The sequence below is a fragment of the Centroberyx gerrardi genome, chromosome 24 (assembly GCF_048128805.1).
Source record: "Centroberyx gerrardi isolate f3 chromosome 24, fCenGer3.hap1.cur.20231027, whole genome shotgun sequence".
Lineage (NCBI taxonomy): Eukaryota > Metazoa > Chordata > Actinopteri > Beryciformes > Berycidae > Centroberyx > Centroberyx gerrardi.
The window spans coordinates 7,699,859-7,724,778 of NC_136020.1; the positions used below are offsets into that span (position 1 = coordinate 7,699,859).

The following is a 24,920-nucleotide window of genomic DNA, read 5'->3' on the forward strand; positions in this document are numbered from 1 at the left end:
AAACGAAGCGCACATCAATGCCAACGCTTCAAAGTCGCAGCCTCCGCTCCCACGTGCGGCTCCTCGAGCTCCGACCGAGCCGCATCTTTATTTCTCTCGCCCCGTCCTTTTCTGTCTAACCCTCCCTCCTCTTCCCTCCCCCCCCTGTTTTTTTGTGTGTTTTCTTTGATGCCGTGACCGAGCGTTGTGATAACACTGGAGGCACGTCTCCATGCGCAGACTGGATCGGCTGGGAGGTTGCCGTGGATTGTCGAAATAGCGCTGGATAAGGCCTGTCAGCTCAGCAATGTTGGAGAGAGAGAGAGAGAGAGAGAGAGAGAGAGAGAGAGAGAGAGAGAGAGAGAGAGAGAGAGAGAGAGAGAGAGAGAGAGAGAGAGAGAGAGAGAGAGAGAGAGAGAGAGAGAGAGAGAGAGAGAGAGAGAGAGAGAGAGAGAGAGAGAGAGAGAGAGAGAGAGAGAGAGAGAGAGAGAGAGAGAGTTTGGCTAGCCTCAATTTTCCACCCGTGTCTTCTCTTTTCTTTTGACAACCAAAGTGCTCAAGCTCCCTCCATCGTAACAAACTATGCACTCTGTTTTCCTAAGATCCCCCCCCACCTCCCACTTCTTCTTCTGTGACTTTGTGTCTAAGTGCTCGTGTGTGTGACGGTGGACGAGAACAGGCCGTCCATGGGCCACGGGGACGGAGAAATGGAACGGGGACGGAGAGAGGACAGAATCACCCAGCGGAAGAAGAGCACAAACCCAATTCACCTCGCTGGGCAAAGACACGGACATGTGGTTCTGGACTGCTGTTTGTCACGCAAACCTAACCCCCTCCTCCTCCTCCTCCTCCTCCTCCTCCTCCTCCTCCTCCTCTCATCTTCTCTGGTTGTGTTGGGAATTGGGGCGAGGAAGAGGAGAGGGAACGAGTGCGTGCAGTTCTGCAGAGAGCCTGCGGAGGGAGACGATCGCACAAATTGAGCAGGATGGGGTCACTTTGTAAGCCACGTCCTTCCAAGAGCAGACATGCATTTTACACTATGCTTGCACTTGTCAGCTTTACACTAGGCCTGTTTACTCATAGACACGGTGTAGCGTGCAGCAAAACATACTGCAAGCCAGAGTAGAGAAGGCATTCATGTAAAAGAAACTGCATGATGTCTACCTGCATCTGTCCGTGTAGCACCATGTGTGCAATAGGGTTTGAGTGATATGGGTTTTTAAGGCCAATATTAATGGCAATACTTTATGGACTGAAGCTGCAGATATTCAATACTTTTAAAAATATGACTATTTTCATGCCAAACAAATTACAAATATTTAGTGTTTCTACCAAACCATGGCACACTAAATTTCAAGAATTTTAATACTACTACTAAAATCTCTTGCTACATGGTTTTAAGGACCTTTTTTAAGTCTCTTAAATATAATCGCATCAACAAGACTTTCTATTAAAATGATCAGAGTAATTATCAGAAGCAGGAGAAAAGGGAGCCACTACAGGTATAGTGGCTCTCTTTTCCACCTGCCTCTGATTATTTTCTATTATTTCAGATACCAGTGGTTCACCTTTTCTGAATCATGGTTGAGATTCCAGCTTTGAGCGGCGCTGCCCTCAATGGTTCACACTCCGTCCTGCATCCTAAAATCCACTTCCTGCCCTCATGCCTGACGTCAGGCGAATACAAGCTAGGGTTACACCGATAAGGGAATTTTGAAGGGCGATACCAAAACTCATATTTTAGGATTTAAGATTGCATACTTGTGTGAAATCTGTTCAAAATGCCACATTAGAACCAATTCAGGTTGAAGAAAAAATCCCTCCTTAGATACACTGTTATGTATCATCAGTCTGTGAGGTTCAGTGCATTCCAGTAGGTATTTTGTGATGAAGTGTTGTAATTTACTTTTTAGGTGTCCCCAATTTCCCTCAACCTGCCTTGTCTACTTCTACTTTAGTTTCCTAGATTTCCCAGAATGCCTTTAAACAACCTCCAGAGAAGGGGAGGGAACTTGTTGCATTCAGCTGTGGGTGTTATGTATAGGTGGAGAGAGTGATAGTGGAGTGAGTGTTGAGAAAAAAGCAACAGCCATGTCCCTTACTAAAAAACGCATTGTCTTGTAGCTGCATTGCATTCTGGTCTATTGAGGCTACTGTCAGTGGAGAAATTAGTATCTCAACCTCTTCTATAATAGATTTCTCCCTGTATGGTTGTTGAACATCGGTGCAAAATGATAAGTCTAGAGAGAAGCCCTTGCTCTTTGATTCTGAGTGACTGACACCAAAACCTGACATTTACTGTTGAATTTTCAGATGGCTGAAACATTTTCTGCTATTAAACTCCATTGTAGCTGCACTGGAAATTGCCGTCAAGTCAAGTCAAGTCCATACGAATACGAAAAATACACCACCAAGCAACAAAATTGACCCAAAAAATGCAAGATACATCACCAATAGCTGTTTTTTTTAACAGTGTTAAAGTGTTTTATGGTGGATTTTTCGTTGAAGCGCTTTTTGTAGACAACCAGTAATGTATTGATCAATTATACAATAAATATGTAATCAAACAAACTGCATCATATTGGTGCATATATATCAGTCTAAACCTAGTATCTGTTATAAGGGAGAGTATTTGGTTAAAAGAAGCAGAGAATCTCTCAGCTGTGTAGTTCCAATATTGAGTGTGTGTTCCTCAGTCACTCAGATGTGACATGCGTGACTTCCATAACTGATGACCTCTATTTCTACTGCTGTCTGTCACATGACCAGCCCTCTTAGTCACTCACACACACTCACACACATGCAGGCATACACATTCTCTCACATGCACACACTGTACACACACATGCTGTAAACACACATACACACATACCAGCACTTCATCCATGCAGCCCCATCCCCCTGCACATGCAGACACACACACACACATATAAAACTCACTGAAATACATACGCAGACACACTCAGCCTCACCCCATGCATATACATGCTCACACACACACACACACACACACACACACACGTCAGTCCATGTGCAGAGAGCCAGTGACGACAGCCTCCTCATCACATCATCAGTCTCGCTGTAGCAAGCAGGCAGCAGACAGGTTAGCTCTCTCCTCCTCTCATCTCTCTCTTTACCTCCTCTCTCCTCCTCAGAAATGTCAGCCTTCTCACAGATGTATCCCTGCACATACGCCGCACCGTTTGGCATTTAAATATCAATGTCACAGCCCATACCCGAGACTCGGCTTCCGGGTATTTAAGATGTGAAGTTCATATGAAAGATTTAAGGCCGCACCACGGTGGCAGCGAGCTGCGGCGTGGTGCGGGTTACCATGCATAAAGTATATGACATAGAGAGGTGAACTTACAATATGACCGCTGCGCATACAGGGGTCACTTTTTTATCCTTTGTTTATCTAGGGAAATTCGACTGAGCGTGCATGCTCTTTTCCAGCAAAAAAAAAAAAAAAAAAAAAACTATCTCCAGCTGCTTATTTGATTAACTCCCACAGGTTTTATAACCTTTATTTATCCAGGGAAAGTCGACTGAGCATGGCTGCTGCTCTATTTCAACATCGCACAATAGCTACATTTACACGCGCACAACAGTGAGAGTATTGCCAGTACTGCGAGTAAGGCAAGTCTGATTAAAGCGTTTACTTGATTCCATAATTTGACAACTCCCCATAATAATCCCCTTCACATGAGTGACGTATTTATTTTGATTATCCAGAGAATTGTGGGAATCGGAGGCTCTATTGCTACAAAAAAATGAATGAGTGTGTGTGGGTCGGTCCCACTGGTGGACTTTTACTTTTTAGCTCTTTAGTACGCAGCCTTCAGTGCTTTCCGATGGACACAAGTAATTTTATTGTTCTGACAAATTCACCCTCTTTAAGTTTTTCTGACAGGAAAAATGTCAGTATCACAGTGCCTATGCCTGTCTAAAAACTGCATTATATCCATTACGTTACATTACGTTTAGCAGACGCTTTTGTCCAAAGCGACTTCAAATAAGTGCATATACTGTATATCCATGTCTTGCAACTCGCATAATATAAACCCTGTCTTTTCCAAACTACAAAAGTGTCGACTTCTGCTGCCTGCCATCTTGGTCCAGCCCAGTACAAACTACACTTCCCTTCCACCTCCACATAAAACGATGAACTGGGCACGTGCGCACTTTGACCACAGCTCAAGAAATGCAACCAAAGTGTATGAATCTCCTTCCTGGTGTCTATTAATGCAAATCAAATCAAAATTCTCCACATATGTTACTATGATTATGCTTCCTTCAAGCATAATTGTGTTAACATAATCAGAGTATGGCGTTTACGTGGGCTCTGCCTTATTCGCATTACCGCCTTAATCGCATTAAAATCACATGTGCATATGGCCATTCATAAAGTTCCACACATTCACACTGGTAGCAGCACAACCACAGTCTACTACTGCTGGCCACTGAGCAGCTGTACTGGAACAGTTGGGGGTTCACTGCGGGAGAGAATGTTTCTCCGTCATTTTCCCCACCCACATTTTCCGGGGATTCAAACCGGCCACCCTCCGGTCACAAGCCCACTTCTCCCTCTGCTGCCTTATGCTTCTGTTCTGTTACTCCCGACTCGAGTGGCTTGGTGTTGGGCCTTGGGGCACGACCGCAGAGTGCTATACTGAGCCGGGGGACGGCCGACGCGTGGCTTTGAATCGCATGTGATTGCTCGTGTGATTGTGGACACAAAGCAGAACGGATGCGCGCTGGTGAAGCGAGACAGCATCGCTATGGTGACCACACAAACACAACCACACCAGCAGCAGCAGCGAAAAAGAAAGGACATATACGCTGATGCCCAAGTGGTTATGTCAATGCGGCTATGTCAGCGTATATGTGTGTGTGTGTGTGTGTGTGACAGGGAGGAAGACAAAGGCAGCCCAGTGCTATATGCTTTGCCCTTGTTGAGGGGAGAGATGAGATGTGTCTAAACAGAGATGGTGACATCACTTCTTGGCAGGCAGCTCCAGGGAGACTGTGGTGCCTGGGCCAGGGACATGCGCTCATCCAATCACAAAATGAGCCTCTGTGTGTGTGTGTGTGTGTGTGTTTGTGTGTGTGTCACGCTGCGACCAGGTCAGTCAGCACATGCCTCCCACAGCTAGTCCTTAATCAAACAGAGGGAGGTCACCCCAGAAGTAATGGAGTATGGTGTGTGTACCTGTGTGTGTGTGTGTGTGTGTGTTGGTGTGTCACGCCCTTCGCTGCCTCTCCCAGTTCTTCCTTGCCTTCGACCATGATAGTGTGTGCAGTTGAGAGAGAGAGAGAGAGAGAGAGAGAGAGAGTACATTTGTGTGTATGTGTGCCTCCACCTGTGAGTGTGTGTATAGGCGTGTAAAAGAGAAAATGTGTGTGTACGTGCCAGACAGAAATGAAAAAAAAAAAAAAAAAAGACGTGGTGTGGCTCCATCACAAAGTGTGAGAAACAGACGAAGCAGCTACAGGGGCCTGCAGGGAACAATTTTAAGAAGTGTGTGTTGGGGAAGAGAGGGCGAGAGAGAGAGAGAGTGAGGGAGTATATAGTATGTGTGTGTGGGGTGGTGAAAGCGATGGAGAGAGTGCCTACAGTGTGTGTGAGTGTGTGTGTGTGTGTGTGAGAGAGCGATAGTGCTAGGGGTAAGGTGAAAGGGATAAAGACAGAGCAGAGGAAGGGAAGGGAAGAATAAAAGCAGGGTCATGTTGCTTTATGTAATTTACAGGTCAGTTTCAGCTACCTTTTCCATTACAGATGCACCGATTGAAGGCCGATACTGATACCGATATTTTTGGATCAAAGCTGCTGACAGCTGATCATTTGTGGCAATATTCAGTGTCTTTAAATTTGATCATTTTCATGCCAAATAATTCCAAAACAATTCCAAGTTTTCAGTGTTTCCCCCCAGACTTTTATTCTTGGCAGAGTGGAAAAGCCTCTGAAACAGCATTTATACCATGTGACACTGAAACTCTCCATTAAAACTATATATAAACTCTCCATTATAGCTATAATGATAATAAAACATTCATGCATACTTGTGCAGAATCTGATCAAAACAGACTTAGACCGTTAGTTTAGGGTCATGGGAATACATGAGATTTCACTCTTTTTTGTATTAGAAAGATTTAACATCCTTATAGGTGTAAGAGTAAGGAAGTAAGCGTCTCTAATGGGTAAAGTCTCTAATCCTGATTTTAGCGTGGCATAGGTCTGATATCCCAAACAATATTAGCACATCGCTAATTTTTATTCACCAAATAAGAAAAATAAAGCAGATCCTCTCTCTCTTTCTCTCTGCCTCTGTCTGGTTGTCTTAATCTCATTCTTGGCCTCCAAATTAGCTTTCGTGTAATCAGCGAATGCGGTTGCTTCTCTTCAGGTACCTCTTATACATCTAAGTACCAGACACACACACACACACACACACACACACACACACACACACACACACACACACACTCTCTCTCTCTCTTCTTTTGGTCGCACACCTTAATGTACCCTTAGCTCATACTGTCTACTTCACAAAGTCGCTATTCCCATTAGGGGCCTATGGCTCCAGCATGGCATCAGAGATATAAAAGGCACAGTGGATTAGGTGAACTCATTAGCCTTTCAGTATGACTCATCTCCATACAGCAGAGACTGGTGCTGAAGCAGAGGCTGGGTACAGTAACTCTGTAGTGGGAAATGACCAAAGACGTTACAAATAGAGGAGATGGCATTGGTATAAAGTTATTAGATTGGTTAGATTGGACTGGAATATATATGAGTCGTATATTCATGTATGTATATATAAGTGTGTGTGTGTGTGTGTGTGTGTGTAAATAGGGGCGTTGGAGATGCTTCCCTATGGCGTGCATCGGCAGATCCACAGAGTCGCCACTGTCTAGTCAGTATTTGAAGGTCAAGGACATACTCTCTCTCTGTCTCTCTCTCTCTCTCCCTCTCTCTCCCTCTCTCTCTCTCTCTCTCCCTCTCTCTCATTACAATTACCCACAGGCCATCTGTGCCCCCGTGTCTCTCTCTCTGCTTTTCTCCACTGACCATGTAAAAATCACACTGTAAAAAAAAAAAAAAAAGAAACACATCTTGAAAGTGTTACTGCCATGGAGCTGGTTGTCACAGCCGGAGCGGAGCGCCACCCTGCTACAGAAAGGACACCGAGGATTCATCACACGCAGGAAAGGACAAAGATACTGTAACTGTTGGAGATGCAGCAGATGGAGGAGTTGTCCCCTCTGGGCCACCGTAGTATGTATTATTACTGTTAGAATAATATATCGGGCAGATATTGGCCTTTGTTTAAATAAAATCGGATATTGGCCAGTCAGTGTCGTCCACCTCTAATACGATGGATATGATGCAGTTTGATTGTTTACATATATTGTTGAATTATTGATCAATACTACACTGGTTGTCTATGGGAAGCCCTTAACCTGATTTATTCTTATACAACATTTTGATCGGATTCCACACAAATACGCATGAATGTAACTATTGGTATTATTTATATATATATTTTTTCATGGGGTTTGGGAGTGTTAGTGTCCCATGGTCTAAATAAACAGTATAAAACAGTGTGAGATATATAAAATAATATTAAGAGTCTTTCTGATTCCATTCAATTTAAGAAAAAAAAAAGTCAGAATCATCCAGGAAGAGAGAAGAGAAGAGAAAAGATGACAAAAGAAGAGAAGAACAGAATATAACAGAATAAAATGGAGTACTTCATTCTGAACATAATGGAGAAAGTTTCCGTTAGCGTCAAGGTCTCTGGTCTTATTTCAGCTGCAGACAAACCTTTCTAAAACTTCAATACTTTTTATTTGGGCATTGTTCAAAGCGAGCGATCGAGCCCGCTTAACAGCTCCGGAGCACTCGACACACATCCTCCATCAAGAGACGGCAGAAGATATTACTTATTTGATATTTTCTGCTAATTTTGTCAGCGCATCCATCGCACGTCCTGCCTGATCTGTAACCAAGTCTGAACTTCCCCGGAGCGATCGCCTCCCCACGGCGGCTTGATCAATCGACACAATGTCCAACGATTTCTCATTATGATGATCGGCGCAGAGCTCTTAACATTTCAGCCCAGGGTAAAATCAATGTCTGTGTTTTGTTATGGACACAAAAGAAAAAGAAGAAAGAAGAAGAAAGAACTTGCAGACAGTGTAGGTCCTGCAGCACTGCATTTGGAAAAAGTAAAATTAGAAAGTACTTTGAAAAGAAAAGATGCAAGGAGTGACTCAGGTTTCCCTAAACAACCAGAGATTGCACTGGGAAAAAAAGAATATTTTGACTGCAAATATGTTCTCAAAATCCATGTTCAGGCAGGAAAGTTGAAAGGCTTGAATGTTAAAAAAAAGCCTTTGTTGTATAGAGGGTTAAGCCATTCAAAAACAACCTTGGCTTGGATTTGGATGTTTTCATGCCATGAAAACATACTTGTGGTCATAATATTTCCCTTCTCTCTTCCATCTTGCAGTATCCTCCTGAGCCCTTTTCCCAGCCCCATCTCCTTGGTTACCCCCCACCCACATCATCGCCATGGTAACCCAGACACTCTCTCTGCCCCGCCCGTGCTTCCTCCGCGCCCTAATCTCCATGGTAACCTTTAGGTGCCCTCGGAAACCCCTGGAGGGTCACGAGGAGGGGTCCCTTGGGTGGGTCTCTCTGAGTGACTAAGAGCCCTATGGCAAGCAAGGCATGGAAAAATGGATGCAAAAACACACACAACTCACAATACAGACTAGGGTGGATATACAGTCAAAAACAAGACTTCACATACACATACACACACACACACACACACACACACATACACACACAATGGGCAATGGGAGACCAGTTTTAAAGACAAACCTGCAAATCAAAGCTATTCACTGGTATTCCCATCTATTATCAAACTTTATGTACTATAAATTTTAAGGAAAGAGTCATAAAATAGAGCATTATTTGCTATTTAGAGCCTTACTGATGCCTTTATATTCAGAAGACTTAAAGTAGGGCCAGACATGTCTGTCAAAACATCTTCTGAAATAATACAGGCCTAAAAATATAGCAAAGTGCGAGCCTCAAATCCCCACACCTCACTCTCCAAACTGCTAACGTCATCTCACTCCTTCAAGCTGGCGTGAAACCTCTACAGCACGAGTGTGAAAATAACATTTTCCCTTCTCAATGAAGCCCGGAGAAGGGCCACGCATGCAGGCGCAACACACAAGCACGCGCCCCCGCACACACACACACACACACACACACACACACGCGACAATCTTGTTAAAATCAACAACCATTATGATGACCGCGGGAACATTGTCTATCGGGCCACCAGGACGCGAGTGGGAGTCTCAGTCTCAGAAAATAAGAGAGTGTGAAACTGCGGAGCGGCGCTGCCTCAGACGGCTCGGAAACGTCTGTGACAGCTTACAAATAAAAGGTTTCGAGACTTTCTAGCTTTGAGAAATGAAGTCGGTTCAAAGCGGTGTGTGGGAAACTGCTATTTCGGGACGCCATTCAGACACGTTGAAAGAAAAGGGTTACGGGAGAACATGAGCTATTATCGGTGTGATAATTCGGCGCTGTGCTGGGCAGGGTTATATATACACACACTGAAAAAAAAAAAGGTTTGTTTTTTTTCCTAGAAATGCTTCTAGAGTCTTTTGCCTTCACTTCAATGGCTTTGAATATTTATTTGAAATAATTATGGAGGAGAGAGTTGAACTATCTGATAGGATAACCTTGTCAAACCAACTGACATTTCACTTTTTTATATGCAAAAAGTATCTAAAAATGTCTTAAATATTTGCAAAAAGCTGTTTCCCTTAAATATTTCATGTCATTAGAATACTTTTGCAACTAATAAAATCATAGCTAGTTTAACATGAGACTATATCAGTTAAGAGTCACTAAAAGTGTATTAATAGTGAACAATTAATAGGTTATCACACTTATGCTTAGATTATAAACTTGTGATAATCTTGTCCAATTGTCTGCAGCTTTTTAAACTATTTTGTGTGCTTAAGTGTCTTTACTGTCCAAAACTCAAAGTGCCTCTAAACAGATGAACCGTTAGTAATGAGTCAACAGTCATTTACCTTTAACTTTGACATGGATGACATGAAAACAATGATTGATTAGGAAATTCTTTATAAGCCTTATCGCTTAAACACACACTGATAGAATGCGATCGGTCATGTTGATGCCTCAGATCACCTGCCTGCAGTTCAACGGGTGAAGTGTCAAATGACATCCATCAATTATGGCTTCCAGCGCGTCTGGACCTTTATAGAAACTATTCATCCAAGAGCCTTATTTACACAGGACTAGTGTCATGTGGGGACCTCATGTAACTTAAGGTCATTTGTGTAAGATTTTTAAAAATTACAGAAATAATAGGTAATGCGAACAGAGCCTAGGTCTATTGCACTCTCACTCTGATTGTTCCTCCCTCCTCCTCCCTCTCTCTCCTTCTCCCCCTCTCCTGTCATCTTGTCATTTTTCTTCCTCGCTCTTTCATCATCTCTCCCTTAATATCTCTCTTGTATCTTCCCTTCTATAGATGGGGGGTTGGCGATCACGCGGTGCGAGCGGCCTGTGGAGGTCAAGAGTGGGTGAAAGAGTCAGCACTCTCCTTCCACATCAGGCTCATTTCACATCTAAAGCCTATTAATCAGAACAACAATGGGGCTCCATTCAGCGTTTGGGCCATTTGAGTGCGCCTTGTGTGTCATGATTAGGGCGATGCATTGATTCCGTCTTGATACAGTGCGACTGATGCAAACAAGTGACATTTAAAACATATTAAATCACGTCCACTGTGGTTGATCCAACATCTTGATAAAAAAAAACAGAACTAATTTGGAGCTTGTACAGAATGTCATAACACAAACTGTACCTGTCAAACCTGAGGAAAAACAGCCTGAATTTGCAGGTTACTCAAGTCAAAAGAATGTGTGCTGTGCAGTAACATTCCCTCTTTTTACCATTTCTCCTTCTCATTTTTCTCCAAGTCTCTCCCTCACGTTCCCCCACCCCCTCCGTCAGCCTAACCCTAATCACTGTGTTTGTTTCTCTGCCTCCCTCTTTCCCCTCTTCCTTCGCCGCTGCCGCCGCCGCCGTCGCCGCCGTCGCACCTCTTCCCGTCCCCGTCTCTCTCCCCGTGTCTTGTCTGTCTGCCGGCGCTTCACCGGAGGGGGGTAGTCGGTTGCGACCTACTTTGCCGAGCAGAACTGGAGCTGTCAGTCACGCAGCTGTGCGTCACATCGCCTTTACCAGGCGCTGAAAGGATGCTGCCTCACTCTGGCCCGCTTTCCTCGCCACACTAGAAGCTTCCACACAGGATGATATTTTAGGCTTTCTCCTGCTTCTCTCCCCTCCGGGTCTCTTTGCCATAAACAAGAGATGGGTGGAGGGTGGAGGGGGGGGGTAAGACGCTTTCTAAAAAGCTAGTAGCCGATTGCGTAATGGTACAAGCAGAATTTGGACTGTGTATTCTGTGTGTGTGTGTTCAAGCACCGCTTCTTGTAGGTAAAAGATGATTCAGCCTCCTTCACTTCCAGTGGCTCCATTAGCACAGGAAGGTGGCGTTTACATCCATTAGCCCAGAATAAATGGCAGCTGAATTATTGAGACCATCAACTCGGTGAACGACTGCCAATCCATTAACTAAACAGGATCTGGCCGGCAGGAGGAGACGGCTTCAACTCAACATTTCCTTTACCAACAGCTACGTTTACGCCGATCGACTCGCCGACGCCTCTATCAAGGTCAAGCCGGTGCTGTGGCTGCTGGATGTCCGAAACTAGCAGTCACCTTAACCAAGGAAAACCACAGGCCAATTACCCGGAGAGAGATAAAGCAGTGAGGGAAGGATGCTAGACAGATCTAGAACTATAGTAGCCTAATCCTCTAATAGAAGAATTAGAAGGATGTAATAATAAAGATCACATACAAGTACAATAAGGTAAACACACTATAAGGTCAAAGCATATGTCCTTGATTTTTTCTAAAAGGAAAAATGGGAAAATATAGAGAAAATTTCACTTTTAGGGATTTAGCTGATGCTCTTATCCAGAGCGAGCGGTTGGGATTCAGCATCTGAGCAACCATTCCGATGAGGGAGAGTCACTGTAACTACTATAGGGACGGGATACACAGCGGCTATAAAAAGTATACACCCCTCTTGACTATTTGCAAGGTGAGAACTTTATATTTTCACATAAACGTGTCAAGTTTCCACTCTAATTTGATAGAACTTTGATAGAGAGCTGTGCATGGATTTAAGACCAAGAGTCCCAAATAAAAGCATTTTGAACATATTTTGCAGCATGGAAAATGTGTAAAAAGTCTTCTTTTTTCTATAGCCACTGTATCCAAGGCCAAGAGGCAGTTTCCCACAGCCATCAGCAGTAAAACACTGGCTAAACACAAATATCCATCCTTCTGACGATAACTTCATATCATCATATCATCATATTTGTTTCTGTGTGTGCGTGTGTGTGTGTGTGTGTGTGTGTGTGTGTGTGTGTGCAGTATGTATGTATGTGGGAGTGTAGTGTGCATGAGCGGCAGCCTATATGGAGCAGGCTGGCAGTGTTTACCTCTACCTATAGGCAGGGAAACAGCACAAAAGACAAAGTGACATAGCAAAACTATCATTCTAATCCTATTTCTATGAATGAGCGGTGTCCAGGGTGGATGGGAGAGGGAGTGGGGGGTGGGGGGGGAGTTATGGGAACTGGTTATAGGGTGAGTTACAGCCTGGATTAGCCCATGTCTGAAGACGGGGCGATAAAGCCTGACCCCAGTGTCAGCCGCAGCACATCACTCTCTCATCCCCCTTTATGTTTCTCCTCATCATTTCTCTCTGCACCCCCCCCCCCCCCCCCTTCTCCCCACCCACCCGCCCACCCATCCTTCCTCTCTCTCTACTTCTGCACCTCCTCACATTTGTTTCCTGCCGCTCTCCTCCCTTCCCCTCCCCTCCCCTCCCGTGTGAGAAGCGAATCACGTTACGACACCACAAACCGGAGGAAATCGTCAATTAACACTGTCACATTGACGGCCAAATATAGACAAGAATCGCAGGCGCAGAGATACGTGTCATAACACCAGCACATCACGCTCAATGACAAAACGAGAATACAATTAGTCATTTTAGTCACCGACGATCAAACACACCGCCCCTGCAAAGCGGTTTAGTTCATTTTATCATGCCTGCGTATAATGTGTTTATTCTGTCTGTGAGGCTGTGTTTGTCCAGACGTGTTATGGAGCCCGTTCACGTTCGGCTGGTAAGTGGGAGAGTATTTCAATTCCTTAAAATCACTCATATAAAACCATGCAACACCCTGTCTTCTCCTTTGCAAGTAACACTGTCTCAGAAATGGAGTGGAATGTAGTGCTGTGGTTAGATGTAGCTGTCCCATTAAAAGACATAACAATGTCAGCAGCCATTTCAATTACTGCAATATACAGTATAGGCCAATGTGACTACTATTATTTTGTTATCCATGCAGCAATGTAACATGGAACATCAAATCACTTAGCACACAATATATGAACAAGAAGCAGAAAGACTACTAGTTCATGCATGGTGGGTGAGAAAATGCATTTTTATTTGAATTGCAAAGATGAAAAGAAAACTTTTATGAAGTTGCACAGCCATGTTGGAAGCAAATTTTTTACGGTAGTCCAAGAACAGTGAGTGTATTATACTCAGGGAATCATCACATGCTAATTTCATCAAGGAATAGAATGCATTGATTGAATTTGTTGATACCTGTTGCTGTTTTCATATTGCATTAGTTGCAATTGTATTAAGTATTAAGCTTGCATTACCTTTTTCACATGGTCTAAAACGCTTTCTCTACTTTTCCATACTGAAGTATCAACATGAACTTGATATAGGCCTATTGTTCAGACGCATGCCATACTGTCAAATAGAACCATGACGTGCGTGCATGGCTTCCACAACCAATCACACGCTTTACATACGCATCCACCCACACACTCACACGCCCATGCATGCACACACTCGGGATTGTGTCCATACAGAAGACCTGATCAAAGCCCTCCAGCTTACTGATAACCTTTGAGTATAGAAGACATTAGGGATATGCGTAGGAAACAAACTGTCACTGTCACTATCATCAAATCACAAGCTCCCTCTCTGAAGACTTGATGATGAAATGTCACTGATGAATCTTGTGCTTCCACTGTGTCCATATAGAGGTCAGAGGGAATCCTATGGGACACGCTGCGCTATTAGCTTCATAAAGAGGTGAGGCGATAGAGTTCGTAATAGAGTTCTGAGGTCGGGGAGAATCCAGAGGAATTGGCAGGCGGTGCTTGGCGGAGAGTGTGACTGCATCGATTCAGTCGGTAGCAATGAAAGAAACACTCATCTCTGTCGCACTACTGCACTTACAAAAATATATATATTTTTTTTAACTCATATCAATAAACGGCAGAAGATGCTGAAATACATCACGCCGCCATTCCATCAAATCATGAAGCAATCACATTATCAAATCATCCTGGATTCTTCACAAGGCTGACAAAGATTAATACTGGTGCACCTTTCGCTACACAGGAGGATATGTGAATAGACAGGACCTGTCAAGCAAGCAGCACAGCGCTGACTGTAATCTAATCACAAGGCAGCCAGAAATACACCTATAAATATAACACATAACATGGACAAAAGGACTGACACGGAACATTCTTGGTTACTAATCCAAACTCCGGGGGATCTGTGATCAGCCATGCGTTCGGCTACATATTACATGACTAATGCTGTCAGAGATGGCGGGAGATTGCCTCAGATTGGCCAATCAAGACGGTAATTAGCTGCATTAGGCTGTTCGGCGGCAAGTCGGAGCCAAAGGCAGCAGATTAAAATGAGCTAGCGCTGATCTATATTCCGCATGCATTTAAACAGAGGGAATACTAATACACACGGATATAAACTCACAAGAAAAGGCTCAATACAATTTTACCCTGAGGCCATCAATCATTTGAAGACAGTTCCATAAAGTATGAGACCTGTGACTCTCACATGCTGCCGCAGTGGAGCGATTGTCTCACTGGAGCCTAATGGACTAGTCAAATGTTTCTTTGTTGGAGACAATGGAAACATTTTGCTATACTGAGGCAGTCTGAGTAATTCAGTTAGCGGTGAGTTGGATGAATAGCTTCAGTTTCCTCAGCATTGCAGCATTGCCGCCTCGACACGCCGTGTAGCCCACTTTCAGATGATAATAATATGGGGAAATCTGCAGAGAGTTGTTTGATGATAAGGCAGTTTAGAGGACACCATGTGATTATAATTCTCCTGAATTTTTCTAAAAGGAGGCGCCGATGTGAAATCCATCCACCGAGAACTAACAGGGGTAAAATTGGCTTTGATTGGGTGCACATCTGCTCTTTTCTACCATCTGAGATGCGACAGAGAATGCAGTACAGTTAATTGTTGGAATTTCCTTGTTGATACATGGAAGTAAAATCATATAAACCGCAAATTAGTCTGTAGAGAGAGTCTCTATGCGTGCTTGCACGTTTGATATTTTCAATAAACCTCGGTCAGGAAAATTACTACAGTGTTTTGAACATTTCAGTCACTTTTACACACAAACTCATAGATGTGAACAGACTGGTTTTACACTGGACACCTATAGTGAGGTTTTGGTAACCAGAAGACAGAAACCCATCTCATCTACAACAAATGACAATCTCTCTCCATGATTCCTTGTATCATTTTGTACCATCTGTGTATTTTGAATTAAGATTTTTTCTTGTGTCTGAGACCAAAAACAAATTTCCAGCCCTGGTTGGACAATAAAGTTCTATTCTATTCTATTCCATTCTATAGTTTAACATGTTCTTCTTAATGCCCTTGTACCAAAGATCCACACCACAAAGAAAATATTCTATACCGTCATTACTCTCATATATTTAATGTTTCTTTAGAGCGATGTGTGTTTTTTAGCCATTATTTATCCAGGGCAAGTTGACTAAGCAGTCATGCTCCTTTCCAGCAGCTGGAGCAGTAGGGGTTAAGTGCCTTGCTCAAGGGCATTTAGACAGTAATTGTTGAGGGAGGGGAGAATGTTACTCATCTACTCTCCCCCAGCTGGTTTGGGCCTTTAAAACCGCCAACCTTCAGATCACAAGCCCGCTTCTCCAGCCTACTGTACGATAAATACATCGGCGAGAACAACACCTCCGGGCTTCATCTGGCTGATTATTTCAATGGGGCTTATGAGGACTTGGCAGCCGCTGGGAACTCCAATACAGCACCAGGGCTGGAGCGGACAGAGGAGGCCACGCTGTGTGACGTGCCCTGCTGGATACCTGGGATAGAGGCTGGCCGGGCAGCAGCTGGCACCGGGAGGCTGGCACCAGATGACTGCTCTCAGCGCTGGGAACAAAACAAGCAGCTGCGGGAGCGGTGGGTGGGTTGGCCCCGTCTTTAAAAGGAAGCCAGGCTGTGATTATCGCAGCGCAAAACACGGGCCACACAATGCTGTTAACACAACCAGGCCGGCTAGCTAACACTTGATCCTAATTAACCAGCGCTACCACCGGAGCCTACTGCTCACCAAGACTTGATACATTCCAGTGCTGACTGATCCATTTAAGGAAGAATCCACCCTCCGATACGTTTACACTGTTATATATCATCCATCTGTGATGTTCAGTACACTCCAGGAGTTATTTTCTGATGTAGTCTTGAAATTTACTTTTTGGGCCACTTTCACTCAACCTGCCTCACCTAATTCTTCTTCAGTTACTGATTTCCTACATTTCCCAGAATGCCTTTCACTCCTTGTCACTCCTTACTCAAAATGCAACCTGTCTTGTGGCTGCATTGCATTCTGGTCTATTGAGGCTACTGTCAGTGGAGAAATTGGCATCTCTGCCTCTTCTAAGATGGATTTCTCCCTGTACGATTGTTGAATATTGCTGCAAATAGAAGCCCTATCTGTTTTATTCTAAGGGACAAACAAAGCCTGACATTTACTGTTAATGTTTTTGGGCAGCTTAAAGATTTCCTGCTATCACACTACTGTAGCTGCTGGAAATATCTCAATGTGACGTTACATCATCTACATTTGGCCAGTCATCCACAAGAATAAGGATAATAAACCACCCGACAAAAAAATGGGCCCAGAAATGCACGATACATCGCCTGTAGCTGTTTTGTTTTTGCAGTGTTAAAGTGTTTTAAGGTGGATTTTTTCCTTTAATGGGGTGGCCTAGAGGTTAGAAAGTGTGTCCTGCTGAAGTGTCCTTGAGCAAGACACTGAACCACAACCTGCTCAGTCATTGTAAGGGAAAAAAGCATCAGTGGAATGACTAAAATGTACATGTAAGCATCTCTGCGTTTACTTTCAAACTGCACACAGACAAAGCAGTGCCAACTCTCCGCCGGAACGCATGATATCATGTGAAAGCGCTTTATAATTGCCGCATATCAAGCCATGAACTTGACTTAATTATATCAAGCAGCACTGGCTCATTGACTGCGTAACATTGTTAGATGTAAGCTCAACCCCCCCCCCCCACAACCCCCCCTAGCATTGCCTAGATATTACTTGGCCTTCACACTATATTACCTAACACTGGACATGTGATGAAGAGTGACATTATAAAGTGCTGCGCTGTGATACACGCTGTTGTTGAGAGGGTGGGGGGTGTGGGATGGAGGGTGGGTGTGTGTGTGTGTGTGTGGGGGGGGTGGCATATGTTCCAGCAGGACACCTGAGTCACATCAGTGGGCTGGATGCGGGCTCTCTGCAGGGGAGCGACGGGGGAACCTGTCACATCAGCCGCAGAGCGCGGGGAGTCGCAGCGCGGCCCTGACAGTTTGGGGTGGACGCGAAAAACACAATCACGACGACAGAGACGGAGAGGATCGGCTCCGTGGAGAGCGCGCGAGTCATTATATTTCACCTTCAAAAAACCCAAGGATCTCACTCTCGTCCCTTGTCACACAACGCTTTTGGTGTAGGGGGGAAAAAATCATATATAGGCCATTTTGTTGTGGCTATAAAAAGCTCGACTGTTGAGTTGAAGCTCATTTGAGTGAATGCATATGTGGCCTTGGAGGTAGCTGGGGGGGAGGAGGGGACATCTGCTCTCAGAGTCTCACTCAACTGCTCATCCTCATGGTGCTGGACAATGTTAGAAATAATACGCATAAGAACCGGCTATAATTATATGCCGCTATAAGAGCCGCGGCTACACGTTAAGCGCAGACGAGGCATTCTGCAGGATTGCGTGTGTGACGGTTTTAATTAAAACATCTGCAGAGGGTTTTTCGAGAAATACGGCACAGTATATCACACGACAGTATAGCTAGGGAAGCTAGGACGTGATGGGATCAGGCTCTCTTCGGAGTCCTTGAACAAGATTCTCAGCCAGCGCCGAGAGCCAGTGACATCATGCTCTATTTCTGGCTTTCAAGTGGAGCATTCACCAGCTAAAAGGTATCCATTAATGGGGACCAGCTGCATGTCTCGAACACCAGCGTATGCAGAGAATCAAGCTGCCGAACCCAAAAAAAACCCACAAATTCAATTTGAAAGTGTCAGATATGAACATCAGTCACGTCTAATTCCTCAACAGTCGGCCTGTTTTAGCTGTACGCCCCCCTTAGTACATGACATCGGGTTAGGGTTAACTAATTGTGTTTTAACCTGCTATTAACTGGAAAACCAACTGATTCAGGTGTTTCGGAGAGCAACCAGCAAAACGGAGGTGTAATTTTCATCAATGGTGAAGGCAAAATAAACAGATGTAGTGGCTCTTGGAGGGAGGATTACATTTCCAGGTCGGCGCTGCGTGTAGCACTAAGTATTGGTCATAACCTCATTTCACTCTGCTCACTTAAGTGGCTCTCCTGGGACCCGTTCTCTAATTCATTCGGGCAAAGCCAGCAAGCATCATGTGTGTGTGTGTGTGTGTGTGTGTGTGTGTATTCGGGTGTGTATGTGTGCGTGTGGACTAAGACTTGAGACTTTCTGCATTCGTAGCCTCGGGGTCTGAGTCATGCCCAAGTTCTACCCACAGAGATGCAAACTCTTTAACACCCCGCCCCCCCCTCTCTTCCCACCCACACAAATGCACGCTCACGCACACACGCACACACACAAACACACACACACTTGCTCAGCAGTAGAGGGGAGATGACATCAAAGTGTTCAGAGTGTGCCTGCCTCCGCATTGTCGTTTCCTAAACACAAATTATTCATCACTCGGTTCTTATGTTGGGATCCTTATAGAATAAGCACCTGGAGAGAGCAGGATGTATCTCACTTGCTTATAGGGCCTTAGAAGTCTCATCACATCTGAACACTTTTCCGCACTGCACAACGCCTCGCTCAACAATGCGTGTGTGTGTTCTGAGATGCCGACTGTATCTCGCGTTGAGCAGAAATTGGCTGACATTCACTCAAAAATCTTGAGTAAACCCATGCATAAGAGTGGAAAAGGCTATGTTTAGGTAGCTAACACAGGGTCACCAGCTTTCAACTGTCACACTATCAACCAATTACCTTCTCCAATTAATTTATCTCCATGTTTCCTATCACCAAACATGGTCATTAATCCATCTACATAGTAAGAAATCCCACTAGCATTTAGAATATCAATGGCTCTTGTCCAAACCAGGCTCTTTTACAAAGGTTTGGGCAACACCTTTGATGCTGAAAATTCAGGAGTTATGCTTTTGTTCTGATTGGACCAACCCTATTGGAAGCAACCAATCATGAGTCACTCATTTGGCTATTTCAGTCTGACGAATGAACTGGACACCGATCACAACTGCGCATTTACTTTTAAATCAGCTGGTTCCACCCAGAGCTCCAGCGTTGGGTGAAGTACATTTGGGCAAAACTTTAAATTAAACGGCACCTTGGTACAAAATTAGTGATTACAATCTCGTGAGGTATTTTGCATTTTACGCCATCAGCCTCATCACGCCTGGTGACAACCGGTTTCTTCCGGAAAAGAAGAGTCAGGTGAACTAAACTAAACTCGCTGAATTGGCTGAACGCAGCTTGTCTGTGGTGATCCTTACAATGCAAAGCTGAGGCCAGTGTATGCAAGGCAAGCGGAACAAATCGCTGTGAGCACAAGAAGAAGCTGAAGATGCTTTTCTTTTTAATTCATGTAGTTCCTATGTTTTCTACTAGTTCTTAGCCCCAGGTTTTCAGTTTGTGATCTTTGGGTGAAGCGATAACCTTAAAGAAGACTTTGTCTGTCTGCTGTCTCCTTGTTAGGCTGATCTACCTGTTCTTGCGGCTTCCTGACTTTGCAGCCCTCCGGTATCCTACTGCGTTGTTCATCAGAGAGATAATTACATCTGCAGGAGATCCTTCTGCGCCGTCTCGTCACCTTGGCGTGTCTGATCAGAACCCCTGCCTCATCCCCGTCTTTCCCTTTCCCCCCGCCAACCCCCCTGTCAGACAAGGGTCAGCCAGCATCCAGCGCTTGGCGAGAGAGAGCACAAGCAGCAGTGATTCATCCAGAAGGGCGAGATCCGTCTCCCTAATCAGAGCCTAACCTTTCAAGGGTATTGATCAGGCATCTCTGTCAGAGCCATTACAGACACTCGATGTGTACGCTCTCTGCCAAAGGCCCATCCTTGCTTCCGTCAATCTGGAGAAGATTAAAGGGAGAAAAGAGGGGAAGAGGGAAAAAACAAGGCTTTGGAGGTAAATTGAGCATAAAAAAAAAAAAAAACGAAGAAAGGCTTTAGTTTGCAAACCAACGCTTGTGAGACTGGAAAATTAGAAAATACGCTACTACTGTCTATCAGAGCGTGAGTGAGAATATAAAGGACAAAAGATTACCACATCAAGGGCTTGAATAAATGAATTTCTTTCTGTTTTCCAAGGTGACTGATGTATGTAATGGAAGCATGACATTCTCTACTACTGTTTTCACAGCTGGACAGATTGAAGTGAGAGAAGAACTGGAATACAATGTAGCCAAGTGTTGCCATACAAGGGTTTAAGCCAGGGGACAAACAACCATGCTATTTATGATGCACCCTGGCACTGAGGAGCTTGTCAACTTGAGGAACGAGGCCTGTCATTACTGGTGAACTCCAGCGCAGCCCACCCTCGCTCGTCTTCGGAGAGTTCGCTCCTCTCCTTCTGCCACGCATCAACCGCAAATCTAGCCTGCGGGCGGCGTGAACTGGGGCACAAACAATAACGGTAATCACGGAAAATCATGTGCTGCTCTGGCGGAGGAGACCAGCTGACTGGCTGACTGCCGGAGCCCAGAGGGCCTCCTGTACAAGCAACAGAGAGACAGGGAGGGGGCGGACGGAGGAAAGCAGAGAGAGAGAAAAAAAAAAAGAGAGAGAGAGAGAGAGAGAGAGAGAGGGAAGCAGGAGGATTCACCTCTCGTCCCCTCTCCTCACCCGCTTAGTCATCTTCCTTTCCACACTCTGCCCTTGTCAGGGAGCCTCACCGTCTCCCCTCCCTCCTCCCCGCCTCCCACCGCTGTGCCATCCGTCCGCCGTCCACCATTCACCCCCATGCAGGCGCGCAGAATGGTACGCTCCGTGACTACACACACCACACTCATTATTGGCTGAATCTTTAAGAGGGATGGGAGGACATGGCTGCGTGCCTTGTGGCCAGACTCTTTGACGAATGGCCGTGCCATGTATGATTAATAAACGGTGGAACTCAGAACGGGGAAGGGGAGGGATCATTGACTTAAAGCAGTGTGCTAATGACAGAGTCCCTAATGAGCACCATCAAGCCAGAGGTGTGCACAGTGCTTACCCTTCAGATAAATTCACTACGGCCCTAATTACTAATATTTATAAGAAACTCCATGAGCCCAGTGAGAACAAAGCATCTTCCCGAGCTCAGTCAACCGTTCTTGTACAACATCGTCAAAGAGAAATTATTGTTGTTGCAATTTCTGCTGAAGCCAGTATATTACAACATTGGTGTGTGAGTGATCAATAGGCTGGTATCTCATTACTGTCTGGCTAGGCAGAGAAATCACCAGGGATCAAAGTCTGGGGAGCTGAGGCCTGGCTGTTGTTGCTGAGTGTCCGATAGACAGGATTTACACATCCACAGTGACCGACACATTACTCATCTACAGAGGGGTGGAGCTGGTGTGTGTGAGTGTGTGCGTGTGTCTTCCAAATACTGCCCTTGTGCATAGAAAGACCAATGACTGTAGTAGACAAGGGTTTCCGGGGCAGATTGGAGTTTTAGTTCTACAAAATTCTGCCCTGGAGGCAGAAATAATCTGATTGGTTGAGTTAAACCTCAATGGGCGGAGCCAAAGAACCAGAGATTTTCTGGCTAAGCAATGTTAAGAGAGGAGGAAGCTAATATTATGCAGTGTTCTTGCTACTAACTAAAAAAATGCAATCTAGCCATACTAAATACTCTAGGTTAGCTAGTTAGCCTAGCTGGTCCTTCCAAATTCAAATTAGCCATACTAGCCTGTAGCTACCTCTGTAAGCTAGTTAGCTATGTAGCTGACCTTCCAAGATCATGAATGAATGACCATGGTATTCATTATCATGTTTATATGTTTTGTTTATATTTTATTTTTATATTTTTGTATTTTGACTCAGAGTTCTTTCTTTGCTAGTCAAGTTTCCCAGTTAGCGTACTTGGCTCCGCCCATTGGGGTTTAATTCAACCAATAAGATTATTTCTGCCTCCAGAGCAGCTTAGTGTCAGTGCCCGGGATCAGCGGGAGCAGAAGCTGATGCAGAGAGTGTCGTTGGTAGCAGCAGCTTTCATGCGGCCGTGTTTGGCAACAGTAAATAAACAGCATGGGGAGAAAGGCTCCCGTGGCCCCTCAGGGCCCTTCGACTACAGTAACACACAGCTGAGTGCTCCGGAGGACGCTGCCCGCCCGCCCGCCCGCCCGCCTGCCTGCGCCGCGATCCAGGGGGCGTTGGGGGAAGGGAGGAGGGTCACATGTACGCGGCGCTGCAGGCTTTGGGTTGTCTACACGCTCTACATGTCTTTCTCTATCTCTCTCTTTCTCTGAACTGAGTCTGTCGAGTACAAGTGGGAAGTCTTTCCACTAGTAGAGTGAGTTCAGCGTCACTGTAGTAGAGGATCAAACAAACCATGTGAGACATGGGAAACACGAGGCTTTTGGATGACAATGCCCCCCCTCATTTCCCAGAGAGGCTGATAGTTAGAGGCACAGAACAAATTGTTCAGCCTCCACAACGGATCGCGTGTTGCGTCAGCAGCAGGGATGTAGTGGAGAGTAAATCCACCTAAACTTAGTTTACCCACCGCTTTATTTGCAGAATAGAGTTCACCCACCTATTTTAGGCTGACAAAAAAATTGCTTCTAAACAATCAGAAATAAGTGCAATTTGCAAGTGGAGATTGCAGCTTGCAACTTGTATTACTTATTTTTTTGGTTCTTGGATCTTTATCAAGGGTGGCAATAATTCTGGAGGGCACTACATACTGTACATTCAATTCAACAGTACTATGACTATGTACTATGTACTATGATACATGTATGTGTCATAGTACATAGTGCCAAGCGGATGGAAGTTATATGAGGATAGGTTTTTTTTAAGAGGAAACAGTTTAAATGAATGCTTTTCTGAAAATATACTTGATTTTTTATATTTTGGTGGATCTTTGCCTTATGAAAATCACCAATTGGAGGTCATCTAGTTTCCCACCTGCTACATCACTAGTCAGTGGGACTCAGACAGGCGTGGCAGCCATGCTCACACAGGTTCAAGAGCCGTCCAGCTTCTCCTTTGGAAGCTGATAACAGAGACGGAGATGCGACTGATGAGGGTCCAGCCCCAGCAGGACAAGCCGGGCAGCCATTTCTGGAGACTCACTTTTTTTCACTGTGTCCTACAGTATGTTGCTGCCCGCAAAAAGATGCTTCAACATGCCGGTCAAGTCAGAGGCTTCTTGGCAGCGGCTATACACGAGGGGTGCTACGCTGGGATGGGCATCTGACACAAATACAGCTAATGGCTGCCGACCGCCTTTCTGCAATTCCTTCTGTTCTGGAACAAAACCGCCAGATGAGACGTAGAAAGGGAAGGCAGGGGACAGAGGGTGAGGAGGGAGGGAGGGAGGGAGGTGAAGGGAGGGGACAGGCAGGATTGTTATGCATGTAGCGGGCCGCAGTGTTGCCTGGAAGCGTCGGGGGGGGGACGGCGAGCGTCACTCCGATCAGTCGAATGTGTCATGACGAGCAGCGGAGCCGTGACCTCTGATGGAGAGAGGGGGGAAAAACAGAGGAAAAGAGGGAGAGACGCAGGCGAGAGGGCAGCACGAGAGAAAAGACAGTGACGGGAGAGGGGGAAGACAAGAGAGGGCAGAGAGGAAGAGGGAAAGGAGAACAAGAGGGAGGGAAGTTTGTGGCGGGCCAACGCCTAATCCTGCCAGCGCTCCAGGCTTCGGTAACAGCGGAGTGATATCAGTAAAGACACATTCGCAGCCTGCCTATCGCCTAAATGAGGCCACTTCTGTCTTTAAAAGAGAAGCTCTGCCTCATCTCTGCTCATTCACCACCTCCTCTGCGCTCACATGCACACACACACACACACACACACACACACACACACACACACACACACACAGTGGAGAAAAACCTGGAAGCAATCTATTGCCCTCTTTTAAGAATCACACTACATGATTATGTGAGCATCGTTCCAGACTGTTGGTCTTCTTAAACTGTTGCAAAATCGCATTTGTAATAAAGGCTGGCTATAAAAGAAGTGTCAAATGCAGTAAAATCATTACAGCCTAATCAACAGCAGAGACATTCATAAAACACAGAACAAAGGTGATGGCTGCTTTAGTGGAATTAGCTCATTCTTGGCTTGTCCAAAAAGCAGAAACTGAACGCGCGCCTCTTA

The 24,920-nt window shown here is 45.1% G+C and overlaps 1 protein-coding gene across 2 annotated transcripts in view; it reads right to left on the minus strand.

Annotated features, from left to right (window-relative positions):
- Positions 1 to 24,920, minus strand: part of ppfia2 (PTPRF interacting protein alpha 2) — a 136,066-nt gene that overhangs the window by 108,498 nt on the left and 2,648 nt on the right. Inside the window, exon 2 of one of the 2 annotated variants that reach the window (XM_071905725.2) lies at positions 19,023 to 19,038. The exons of the other annotated variant lie outside the window; for it this stretch is intronic. Coding sequence (XP_071761826.1) covers positions 19,023 to 19,038 — 16 coding nt within the window. The remainder of the gene's footprint in view (positions 1 to 19,022; positions 19,039 to 24,920) is intronic. 2 annotated transcript variants of the gene reach the window in all.